At 44.9% G+C, this 13516-nt stretch overlaps 1 protein-coding gene across 2 annotated transcripts in view; it reads left to right on the forward strand.

Moving 5' to 3' along the window:
* Window positions 1-13516, forward strand: part of LOC133504480 (aldehyde dehydrogenase, dimeric NADP-preferring-like) — a 107814-nt gene that overhangs the window by 61114 nt on the left and 33184 nt on the right. For both annotated transcript variants that reach the window (XM_061826746.1, XM_061826748.1), the window contains 3 exons: window positions 11609-11726; window positions 11805-11946; window positions 12027-12193. In XM_061826746.1, the coding sequence (XP_061682730.1) occupies window positions 11609-11726; window positions 11805-11946; window positions 12027-12193 (427 nt within the window). The remainder of the gene's footprint in view (window positions 1-11608; window positions 11727-11804; window positions 11947-12026; window positions 12194-13516) is intronic.

Genomic DNA, 13516 nt, shown 5'->3' on the forward strand with positions numbered 1-13516 from the left:
GTTCACAAGAGGCTGGCTGGTTGAAAAGTAAGACTTGGGGTAGAAAAAAAAAAACTCTGGCCATGCCTGCTGTATATTCTATATATCAAAACCAACTCCTCAGAAATGCATCAAATCTCCGCGGTCCATATAATGGGACAGTTTGATTTTAATGAAAATGCCGCAGGGGATATGTGTGTTCTCATGCGTTCTGAGGTTTCTAGCTCTCTTTTGTGAAACTTTTATAGAACATTTATTAGGACAAATGGAGCTTATCTAAGCATTATCTTTGTGAGGACCAGCAGAACTGTCCTTGTGAGCAAAGGTGTTCAGAGGTGGTCCACACAAGGATAGCAATACAAGCGCACACACATGCACGCACACATCAGAGTGGCGCAGCTGGAAAGCATTGGCCTCACAGTTCTGAGGTCCCGGGTTCAATCCCAGGCCCACCTGTGTGGAGTTTGCATGTTCTCCCTATGCCTGCATGGGTTTTCTCCAGGAACTCCGGTTTCCTCCCACATCTCAAAATCATACATTAATTGGACACTCTAAATTGCCCCTGGGTGTGATTGTGAGTGCGGGTGTTTGTCTCAATGCGCCCTGCGATTGGCTGGCAACCAGTTCAGGGTGAATCCTGCCTCCTGCCCATTGATAGCTGCGATAGGCTCCAGCACTCCTGTGACCCTTGTGAGGATAAGTTGCAAAGAAAATGGATGGATATACAGTACATGCTAAAACATATGCTAGCATGCATGTTAACTGTGTAACCACTGTGTTTAAGTGTACTTTGCTGGATAAGAGACACAACAATATTTCCAAATGTTGTAACTCAGTGTGCACATAATGTGCATCACATTGTAAGCCGCCATGTCTAATTTGGGGCCTTGTCTACGTCGAACAGAATTTAAGACCACTACAATTCTGAAAATACGGTCTATTTTAGTCTTAAACGGCATAAATGTTTGAAGAATCAAATAATCACTGCCACCTAAACAAATTGGTGTCAAAGTATAGAATCTACAGGATCTCATTTAGCTCCCAGCACGTGTTTCCAATATGGTATAATCCAGATTTTGAAATTAATAATATACCCCTTTATGTTAGCAACTGGTAAATGCAGCCCCATGGAGGGACAAGCCACTGCAATCTGTAGGCCAGTCCCAAGCCTGGATAAATGAAAAGGGTTGCATCAGGAAAGGCATCTGGCTTAAAACTTTTCCAAACAAATATGAGCGTTCATCTTAAGTTCAACAGAATACTAGTGGGGGAGAGGATACCTGAAGAATGGAGGAAAAGTGTGCTAGTTCACATTGTGCAGAGTTGTGGGAACTATAGAGGAATACATTTGGTGAGCCACACAATGAAATTATGGGAAAGAGTAGTGGAGGCTAGATTCAGGACAGACATATCTGACAGCAGTATAGTTTCATGCCTAAAAAGACTATCACAGATGCATTATTTTCCTTGAAGATGCTAGTGGAAAAGTACAGAGAAGGTCAGAAGGAGCTACATTGTGTCTTTGTGGAGCTGGAGAAAGCCTATTGAAGAGTACCAAGTGAGGAACTGTGGTACTGCATGTGTAAGTCTGGGCTACATATAACATACAAATATGTTGGAATAGTACAGGACATGTAGGAGGACAGCATAACAGTGGTGAGCTTTGCCGTAGGTGTCACAGAATAATTTAAAGTATAGGTGGGACTGCATAAGGTATCAGGTATGTGTCTGAATGAGAGGGGTGGAAGGGAGAGAGTGAGACTAGAAGGAGAAAAGAGAGTGAGGGTGGACGACTTCAAATACTTGGGGTCAACAATTCAGAGCAATGGTGAGTGTGGTAAGGAAGTAAAGAAACTGATCCAAGCAGGTTGGAACCGCTGGCAGAAGGTGTCTGGTGTGTTGTGTGAAAGAAGAGTCTCTGCTAGGATGAAAGGCAGAGATTCTAAAACAGTTGTGAGGCCAGCCATGATGTATGGATTACAGATGTTGGCACTTAAGAGACAAAAGGAAGCAGAGCTAGAGGTAGCAGAAATGAAGATGTTGAGGTTCTCTCTAGGAAAAGAGCAGGTTGGATAAGATTAGAAATGAGAAATAAGGTGCTGAGGGTGGAGCTGCCTGGCAAAAGAGCGAGAGGAAGACCAAAGAAAAGGTTGATGGATGTTGTCAGGGAAGACATGAGGGCAGTGGGTGTTAGAGAATAAGATGCAGGAGATGGGCTCATCTGGAAAAAGATGACACGCTGCTAACCCCTAACAGGACAAGCCGAAAGGGAAAGAAGAAGACTTTAGCAACTGAGAACAACATGAAATTGATCACCTCCAACAACTATTTAACAATAATATTTTTAGGATACGTGTTGAACTGTTCCAAGAATTCCAAGCAACAACCGAGAATTTTCTTCCAGAGTTTGTCAAGCAAATAGTCAAGCTTCTCCCGCAAAGTAAAATAAATCTTTCAAGGGTTAAAAATGTATTTTATTTACTAAATCAAAACACCTACCAATCACTAAATGGGAAGATCTCTCCATGTCTACTGACCGTAACTACCGGACACAGATGTATCACAATAACAATGACAAAAAAATACAAATCTACAGCTCATACAATATAAAGTACTCCTTTGAGTACATTTTACCCATTAAACTATGCATAAAATGGGCTTTTCTCCATTGAATATTTGTGGACAATGTACACAAAATACCCTCGATCCACATTTTCATGCTTTTTAGGAATGCACACGAATTCAATGCTTCTGGACTTCAGTGACACAAAAACTCATATTTTGATCTTTAGGATTCCACTTTCCCCTAGAGTCTGTATACTTGGCAATTTAAAATCAATTGACCTTCCTAATAATTATACACAACCATTACTCATCCCATTTTTAATAATTCTATTAAACTGGAAAAACAAACAACCCATTAACATTAATCAGTGGCTAAATCTCATCAAAGAATATTTTGAGTTGGAAAAAATATCAGCAAAATGACAAAATCAATTGGATATCCTGTATTCATAGATAACTGGTCACCTTTTCCTAACATGCTAAATCTAGACTCTAGAGTTCTTTGCCTGGTAGGTTGCCATCTGAAATACAGTTACTGTGAAAGTATTCGGCCCCCTTGAACTTTTCAACCTTTCGCCACATTTCAGGCTTCAAACATAAAGATATAAAATTATTAATTATTAAAAATTATTAATTAGGTGAAAGTTTAGAAGGACAACCGGGTCTTGAAAGATTTGCAGTGGTCTGATACACCTTCCATTTCAATATGATAGCTTGCACAGTGCTCCTTGAGATGTTGAAAATCTTTTTGATTAGGGCCGCCTTTTCGTCATCCCATCTCTGCGGGGAGACGTCATCAACTGGGCCCATACCAACAAGACGGTCTGCCACCCGGGTATGGCGAAGACGCGTTCAGTGGTCGAACAAAGGTTCTGGTGGCCTAACCTCAGCAAGGACGTAAGGGAGTTCGTCAACGCCTGCCCGGTGTGTGCTGCCAATAAGACTTCCCGCCTACGGCCTGTTGGTGAGTTGCGACCCCTGTCCATCCCCTTTCGTCCGTGGTCACACATCGCGATGGACTTCGTCACCGGCCTGCCGCCTTCACAAGGGAACACAGTGGTGCTGTCCGTAGTGGACCGTTTCTCAAAGATGGTCCACTTTGTGCCGCTTCCGAAGATCCCGTCGGCCAAGCAGACAGCCCAGTTGGTATTAGACGAGGTCGTCCGTTACCACGGCCTACCCCAGGACATGGTTTCGGACAGGGGTCCGCAATTCAGCGCCCGTTTCTGGAAGGAGTTCTGCAACCTCATCGGCGCTTCGGCTAGTCGGACATCGGGTCATCACCCAGAGTCTAATGGCCAGACTGATAGGATTAACCAGGAATTAGAGACCGGTCTTCGATGTCTGGTATCCAGGGACCAGAGCACGTGGAGCCAGCACATCAAGTGGGTGGAGTATGCCCACAATTCTCTACCCTCCGCTTCAACAGGTATGGCTCCACTCCATGTCGTGCATGGCTACCCTCCGTCCCTGTTTCCTCCACTGGCCACAGACTCCGCGGTCCCGTCAGCCCTGGCCGTGGTGCGACGCTGCAAACGGACCTGGGAAGCAGCTCGGAGGACACGGCTGCGCATGAGCAGCGCCTACAAGGCCGCAGCGGACTGCAAGAGAAGGGCCGCACCAGAGCTCAGAGTGGGACAGCGAGTGTGGCTCTCCACCAAAGATCTCCCGCTGCGGACGGAATCCCACAAACTTGCTCCCAGGTTCGTTGGCCTGTTCCCGATTTCCAAGGTTATCAACCCGGTCGCCGTCTCTCTGAAACTGCCCAGGTCGATGAGGGTGCACCCTACGTTCCACGTCAGCAGACTTCGCCCGAATGGCACGTCGTCGCTGGCTCCTCCGCTCAGTCCTCCCCCCCCCCCCCCCGCATGGTCGACGGTGGGTTGGTGTATACTGTGCGCCGGTTGCTGTCTTCCCGCCGCAGAGGAAGGGGGGTCCAGTACCTGGTGGACTGGGAGGGATATGGCCCGGAGGAGCGCTCTTGGATCCCCTCCCGCTTCGTCGTGGACCGCTCCCTCATCAGGGACTTTCACGCGGCTCACCCTGATGCTCCTGGGCCGTCCAGAGCTGGCCGTTGAGGGGGGGGGGGTACTGTCATGCTCCTGGATTCCAGCCCGGGCTGGGCGTGGCCAGCTAATCAGAAGGTGCACACCTGCGCCTCATGAACACTGATTAGACCCAGTACATATAGGACCCGGGGGACGACAAATACTCCGCTAGATCGTTGCTCTTGATGCCTCGTTCCCGCACTCCTGCTTTCCTGACTTCTGATCTCCGTGCACCGACCCACGCCTGTCCACTGACCACCCTCGTAAGCCCATCCGTACTGGTACTTCGGATTGTTTGGACTGTCTACCTGATCTCAGACCTCGGACCGAATAAAGGTTTCCTCTGTACTGTCTGCTGTCTCTGGAGTCGTGCATTTGGGTCCACCCTTGAGCCCCGCATCGTGACAGAATACTTTCACAAGGCACTGTACCACGAATATTTTCCCGAGGATGAAATCGACTTTAGACTTTGGTATTCTTTGTTGTCCAGTTTCTAGTTGTTGTTGGATTACAGTATATAGCTATTGTCATTATCGTTATTATGATTATCTAATTTTAATTTGTCTTCTCCCATATATTTTAATTTGGTTTTCATGGTGGGACAACACATGAAGTGGGGATTTTCTTCTCTTGTCTCTGTTTGCAGTTCCATATTCTGTGGGTGCGGGCCATTTATTTTTATTTCTTTTACCCGTTCGCGAGCTCGGGAATAGGGGATATGGACCACTGGGTCGATGTCTCTCGGAGTACTGGCTGTGTGATGGTGACTCACCCATGTTCCATGGGTCCTGGGGTGGTGCTGGCTGCCGTTCTCCTAGTTCCTCTGCTCTGGCTGCTGCTGGGGTAAGTGGGACCCCTTTGTTGCTCTTGTTCTCCTGGGGTAGGGACACGTGACGCAGTGGTAGAGGAGGAGTAGCTGCGAGGGGTGAATCTAGGTGTTTTTCTCAATCTCGTTTATCTTCTTGGCAAGCGTTAGCAGTGCTGCATTCATGCTATCTTGAGGCAGAATATAAACACCGACTAGGATAAAAGATGTGAACTCATGTGGCAAATAAAATAGCTTGCAGTTAAAAAACAGCGACTCTAAAAGTGGACTGTAGTGTGTGCTGAGTTGTGTAACGTCCGTGCACCATTTCTCGTTGATATAAAAGCATATTTCACCGCCTTTCGATTTCTGTGTTAGCTTAGCAACACGGTCCGCACGATGGAGGTGGAACCCTGAGCGTGATGACAGTGTCGGGCACTCATCCACAAAGCCAAGTCTCTGTGAAGCACAGAGCCGCACAACGTCCAAAGTCTTTGCAGGTCTTAATCAGAAGCTGAAGTTCATCCATTTTGTTTGCTAGGGAGCGTAGGTTTGCAAGATAGATCGCCGGAAGCGTTAGGTGATGTCCCCTCTTTCGCAGGTGGTGTTGTGTACCGGCTCGCTGCGCTCTTCAAAGCTTTGCGATGAGCAACTCCGGAAAAAGATTCAGCGAATTGGCCAGAGTTTTTGAAAAAAAAGGAAGGAAAAGACTCTTGTGCATTTGAGTCCTGAGACACTTGAAAAACACACAAACATATACAGTACCAGGGAGAACATGGTAAAGGCTGCCACACTGGTAGGAGCCATCTTGGAATTCACATTCAGCATTGCTGTGGGAAGCATAAAAGAAGCGTGAACAATCTTTTTTTTCATAAAGGAAAGGAGTTATGTCAAGTACAGATTCCATTTTTATAATGCCTGCCCAGAAATGGTCTGTATCAGTCTTTTCAAATTGCCTTCCATTCACGAGAATTGGTAGTCATCCCATTCTTCTCTTCAAATTCACATTTTTGTGTTAGATTTACAGCATGTGTGTAATCCAGCTGGTTACTTAAAAAAACTATTTCTAAAAACAGACACTTGAAATATAACATTTTGAATGTATAAAAAAGAATTTACCTTTGCAATCTTTAAATCTGTACGAATATCTTTAAGGAACACTGTGAAACAATTGGATACCGTCAGAGGCAGATTGGTGTTTGGCAGCAAATTATGTAAATATTTTCTCTCTTCTTGTTGCACCGTGATTTTACTTGAAGGAAAATGCTCGCCAATGGGGTTGAATGTTTTCATTCTATAAACAGCTTCATTGTGTGTCCATTTGTCTCATCATGCTTGTGAATGTCATAAAATCCAGAGGCGGAGACCTTTACTTCTGCGTTACAAGCACAGAGAAGGAAGATTCTGAGCCTTTTGTGGACGATTGAATCCTACCTGCTTATTCTCTTGTCTGCCTTTCCCACACTGTTAGATGCCATCCATGCACTTTCCTTTTCTTTCTTGTTGGTTCTGCCATTTAAATTAGATTACTTGTACTTCAAACAATATGATCTCTCCAAATGTTTGTACTTTTTCAACTGGTGAACCGAAAACAATGTGTCCAGAAACAAGGGGGGAATTCTCAAGTGGAAAAAAATATCATGATAATTTTCTAATTAGCCAATCAGCAGCATCAATGCATGTAAAGCTAAGCAGATATTGGCTTCCGGCTTTTTCACTAAAGATTGTAGTTTGGCAATTTACAGTGTATGCTGTACACATTTTAAAATGAGATTTCATTTGTACAAATTACGCCAAAAGTGTACCACTAGGCAGGTATGGATAATTCCCAGGAACTTGAAGCTCTCAGCGGTTGAGACTGGGCAGTTGGACAGAATGAGGGGCATCTGTGTCAACGGATACCTCTTGAAGTCCACGATAATCGAGCGTGTTCAGCTCTAGGTTGCGTTGGCTGCAACTCGCTCTACTTCCCGTCGATGTGCAGACTTTTTGATGAGGCTGATGGCTGAAATGTTTGCAAACTTCAGGACCTTGACAGCTGGGTGCGGTGAGGTGCAGTCAGTCATGTAGAGAGACAAGAGTGACGATTCAACTTTCGGGAGCTCTGGTGCTGGTGGTGCGTGTAGATGAGGTGGAAGGAACCTGTACTTCTACTGCCAGATTGCAGCTGAGATGGTGCACTGAAGAAACTTGGGTTTTTTTTTTGTGTTTGAACACAGAGCTGAAGTCCACAAACAGGATCCCCGCTAGTCCCCCGCGCCGTCGAAGTGTTCTAGGATGAAGTGCAGTCTCATGTTGACTGCATCAAGATGTTGACTGCATCATCTCCAGACCTGGCAAGATGGGACGCTTCTTTGTTGATCTTTTGTTTGAAGATATGTCTCACACCCTGTTTGTGAATGGTCAATGCAGAAGTCAGAGGTGTGATGGTGGTTGGTTGTGCGGCTGGGTGTTTGTGGGGTGTGAAAATTTCCTTTTCAAATCTGCAGTAAAACTTATCAGTTAGTCTTTTATTGGTCTCAGCTTGGGGGTAAGTCTCTTTTAATTCGTTTGAGATTGTAATTCATGCCAGACTGATTTAAAGGTCCACTGTCATGAAATTCATTATTTTAATGCTATTAATGTAAAACTGGCAGCTAATTTTAATTTGTCTTCTACCATATATTTTAATTTGGTTTTCATGGTGGGACAACACATGACCCAGCCGTTTTTTCACCAGAAAGAAATATTTTGATGTATATGGATTTTTGTAACTCCCACCATGAAAATCCTCTCGAGGGATTTGTTTACGAGAAGCAGGAAGTGACGTAAAGGGCAGTAGCGCACTCAAGCGGTCCTGTCTGTTTATACTAGTTTTACCTGCTGGAAGGTTCCTTCTTGTTAGCCATAATGCCAGCTCGTTGTATTGCTGGATATTGCTCGAACACTAGGAAGGATGGATTCGCTCTTCATACTTAAGACGCGGTTCGTCGTGAAAAATGGATTGCACAGGTGCAAAGGACGAGAGCTTCGTGGGTTCGAAATGACAGGTAGATGTGTATACAGCTACTAAAGAAAACAATAGTTGGGGGAGGGGTGACGTAATCCGTAAATCAGGGGTGTTAAATGTGTTGACATGCACATTGGAAGGCTTTCATGCAACAGCCTCTGAAGAATGGCCTCCACAGGCCTTGTGGATTGCCACCGGGCTTGTCGACAAGGCCGAGTCGGCCTTGTGAATCGCTGCTGGCCTTGTCGACAAGGCCGAGCTGGCCTTGTGGCTCGCCTTGTCAACACGGCTTCGGCCGGGGTGGCTCGTCATGGTGCCGGGCTACATGGCTCATCTCTGGCACGGAAGTGGATCGGACGGGGAGGCGGTTTAGCCGTGGCGTCGTCGTCGCTCGCGGGCGCCGTTGTTTTTAGCACTGCAGCGTGGAGGTGGATTGGGCAGGGAGGTAGTTTGGTCACATGCAGTTTGGCCATGATCTGCATATCATCTAAATATGGCTCGAAACGATAAGGTAATATTGTCTCGGTCACTTCACTTGGTTGTGAGATGTTCTCTTCTTCCAGAAGAGCTTTCGTGTCAGAAGGGGCGTGTTCGTCTCCCAACGTAGGTGGCACAGCTTGTTTTCAATGGCGAATGTCCCCAGTGTGACGTCACAGACAGAAGATGCAGCCAATATGGCGACCACTTGGATGTCTAATGAGACTTGGGCAACTTTGCGCATGGATGACGCGCTCTCCGCTCATGTCTATTTTTTCATATAGACATTGAAGTGAATAATGTTATATGTATTTTTCATTACAATATCTATTTCAGAATGTTTATAGGGATGACACTTGGGCTTTAAAGTCATTCATGGTAAACTATCTAACTTTACTCCATAGTGCCGTCACACGATCTACCAAAACTGCCTCGGATCGACTGGTTGACCGCAATGGATACAGTATGTTGTTATCAGGGCTCTGCGAGCCATACGCAACCACCAAAAGAGCCAGGTATAGGTTCCCGACCCCTGCTTTTGTCAGCTGGTTTCTAATGCAATGATTCAGGGTCCTATCCTCACCTGAATATGCATCCTCTTGAGCCTGACGAACTTGCTCAAGTTTAGCAGTGAATCACGGTTGTGTGTTATTGAACGTATGAAATTACTTTGTTGGTTCTCACACCTCTTCACAGAAGCTGATATAGAATTGATAGTGACAGTGTGCATATATTCATCAGGGTTGCCATCTGAATTTTCAAAGAAACTCCAGTCTGTGCCAGTGATGGGCACGGTGGTTCTTTTAAATGTACTGAATCACTCATTCTCATTCTGTTAATGATCCGTCTCTGAGGTTCACATTCCCTCAACACTTTCAACGAAGCACTATTTGCTATGTTGTCTTCATGTATTTTAAAGCAGGAAAGTAGAGGTAATGAAAAAAAAGTGTGTCGCGAGCTCAGCTACCGCCCATCCTTCTGTGTCCGTTTATATCAAGCTCAGCTCTCGCCAGCCGGCGTGACTTTTCTGCATTCTAGTGCACAGCATCACTGGCAGCAGCATCTGACACCACGGCTTCCTGCTCATTCACCTTACTGTTAGTCATCTCATTAGTAGAAAGTATTGTGATCAATATTGTGATTTACTCAAAATTAACCATTAGCTTGAAGAAACGGCGGCTAGTGAGAACTATTCCCACTATTTGTGGTGCTGTATTGCGTGAATGAATCAGCGGGGTGCTACATTAAGAATGATGAGGTAAACATCCATAAAACCACTTTAATTAAGGAAGCGAAATGTGTGACGATGAACCTCAAGCTGTAATGAGGGATTCACCCCCTTGAGGATCAGGCTTTTTGGCAAGCAAAGGTAAGTTTGAAAAATTTCAAAAGTATGCAACAATATGGTATGAGCTGTGGCGTTTAGCAATTGTGTTGAGGGGGTTATGTCCTTGTACAGGGTGTTGGATTAAATGGATTAATTGTACAGAAAGTTATCTTATATTTGCTCTCTTGTATTGCTTTTAATGCTCTTTTGTTATGCTTAATATGCTTACATTGACTCACGTTTGCTTTGTTTGCTTATGGTTGCTTTGTTTAGTGACTCACAGTTGCTTTATTTATCTTGTTTGCAGTGTTTGTTATGTTTTGGACCACCCTAAGGAGATAAATAAGACAATTTTGTGGAGATGGTGAGAGAGACAGATCCCATGCTCTCTTGCGAGTAAAAGTTCCTCCTGTTGGAGGAGGAGACGCCCCAACACGAAATGGGAGTGATCTCACACCAGTGGAATGGAAGCGGTGTAACAGCGGGGCGATGGAAGTGGCGTCACAACAGTGCGTTGAGGAGATTCGGTGCTCTACATGAGAAGACATAATCCATTTGCTTTGTTTGTGACTTTCTGTACTGCAGTAAAATAATAATAGTTTTATTGTTATTGTTTAACTCGACACTTGTACTGTTGTAATTTTTGTCCCAAGTATGCAAAGTATAAATGTTGTGCTGTAGATTAAATATTCTGTTACCCACACTGCGCCTCCAGGGGAAGTCTCCGACTGATCAATGGTATGCACATGAACTACTTTGCTTTTTTTCACTTTTCGCGCGTGGTTCCAATTTACCACGAAAAACGAGGGATTACTATAAGAATAATTGGCCCGGCAGAAATGTGACAACAAACTCAAGACGAAAAAAAAATGGGAGCATGTTCCAGTTGAATTGTAAATTAGCAGTTTCAGAAGTCAATTGCAAGAGGGATTATTATCATTACTATTATTAAATTGCCAGCAGTTATCCCCAGTTCATTCTGTATATAGGGTTTCCACTCATATTGACTATTGCCACAACAGTCAAGAGCAGTATCAATGCTCCACTTACACATGGATTACTGCGTATACACACAATGGTTCAGCCCAACCCAAAAGTCCTAGCTTGCTATTTGTTGCTTCTCTACCTCAATTTTTTTTTCCATTGCTATCAAGTGACTTTATCAAGGAACTACACAGTGGTGTCTGCAAGAAAATATAGGTTTTATATGAAGGAATGAGGTTGTAAATTTGTACCCTTTTTAATTATATCAAGTCAGGAACTACCCAGACTTAATGGGTGTAAATTGTAGCTTTGGCGTTTAGTACAAAGGGTTTCCGCTTTTGTCATACATTTACTGTGGAATAAAGAGCAAAATCACCCTAAGTTTCAGTTGTATCATCTGTTAACTGTGATTTTTCTTCTTTTTTGTTTTTTAGTCGTATAACATGGGGAAAATTTGCCAACTGTGGTCAGACATGTATTGCTCCAGACTACATACTGTGTGAACCTTGTGTGCAAGGCTGTGTTGTGGAGTGCATCCGCCAAACTCTTTTGGTAATGTACAACGTTAGGTCTAATCTCATGATAAAGTGAACAAAATTGCAGTTCATGGACAACCTTAATTTCTCACAGGAATTTTATGGCCCTGACCCCAAATCTTCACCGGACTATGGTCGCATCATTAACATAACTCACTTCAATAGAATTGTGGGTCTGATGGAGGGTTATGCACCTGTGCTTGGTGGCCAATGTGATGCCTCAGAGCGCTATATTGGTAGGGGCCCATTTTATATCATTGTACACAGTAGCCATGTAAGGTTATAATTTGTGTTAACAGAATGCTTGCTCAAACAGCCCCAACCATACTGAAGGATGTGCCCCCTCACTCCAAGCTGATGCAGGAAGAAATATTTGGTCCACTATTGCCCATTGTGACAGTGAGTGGCTTGGATGAAGCCATTCATTTTATCAATGAGAGAGACAAACCTTTGGCCCTGTACATATTCTCCTCTGACAAGAAGGTGAGAAAGCTGAGGGGAGCATGCTACGACTACTACGACTATAACTACTATGACGACTACTAGTACGACTACTACTACTACAACTTCTACTATAAGTACTACTATGGCTTTGACTACTAACAACAGTAACAATAATACCAAGTCAGATTTTGAAAATGATTTTATTTATGCTCTGAGACACTTGTTTTCACAAATACTGTAACTGGTTGAATAAAACCAATGGTGAAAGATGCCATCAAGATGAAAAAGCAGTCCTGTCAGGACTTTTTGACCTGTGGGACTCCTGAGGCAGGTGATGGGTACCGATTGGCAAAGCAGAATGCACCTTTGGTATTCACTAAAACAAAAAACGGGGTATGTAAGGAGTTTGGTGAGGCCATGGAGAAAAACTTCCTGATGGCTTTGAGGAAATTCTGGTCCACCATCTGGCATCTCAGGAGGGGGAAGCAGTGCACCCTCAATACTATTTATAGTGAGAATAGGGCGCCGCTGACATTGACTTGGGACGTTGTGAATTGTTGGGGAGAATACTTCAAAGACCTCCTCAATTACACTGAGGAAGCAGAGTTGGGATTCTCTGAGGCGGGCTCTCCAATCTCCGGGGTTGAGGTCACAGAGGCGGTAAAAAAGCTCCTCGGGGGCAAGGCCCCTGTTGATGAGATTTTCCCAGAAATCCAAAAGGCTCTGGCTGTTATGAAGCTGTCCTGGTTGATATGCCTCTGGAACATCACGTGGACATTGGGGACAGTGGCTCTGGATTCGGAGACTGGGGTGGTGGTGTCCCTTTTTTTCGAAGGGGGAGAGAAGGGTGTGTTCCAACTACAGGGAATCACACTCCTCAGCCTCCCCGGTAAGGTCTATTTCGGAGTGCTGGAGTGCAGTGTCAGCAGAGATGCAAAATTTGTATCAGTCCATGTTGTAAAGAAGGAATTCAGTCAAACTTTACTGCGTGATCTACATTCTTACCCTCAACTATGGTCACGAGGTGCAGGTCATGACCAAAAGAACAGGATCCTGGATACAAGCGACCAAGATGAGTTTTCTCCTAAGGGTGTCTGGGTTCTCTCTTTGAGATAGGGTGAGATGCTGAGTCATCCAAGGAGGAGCTCACAGTCGAGCCCCCCCCCCCCACCCTAATTGAGAGGATCCAGATGAAATGGCTTGGGCTTCTGATTCGGATGCTTCCTGGATGCCTCCCTGGGCACGTCTCACTGGAAGGAAACCCAGGAGATGATCTAGGACATGCTGGCATGACTATATCTCGCGGCTGGCCCGGTAATGCCTCGGGATACCCCGGAAGAGCTGAATGAAGTGGCTGGCCAG

This window comes from Syngnathoides biaculeatus, chromosome 8 (assembly GCF_019802595.1).
Source record: "Syngnathoides biaculeatus isolate LvHL_M chromosome 8, ASM1980259v1, whole genome shotgun sequence".
Lineage (NCBI taxonomy): Eukaryota > Metazoa > Chordata > Actinopteri > Syngnathiformes > Syngnathidae > Syngnathoides > Syngnathoides biaculeatus.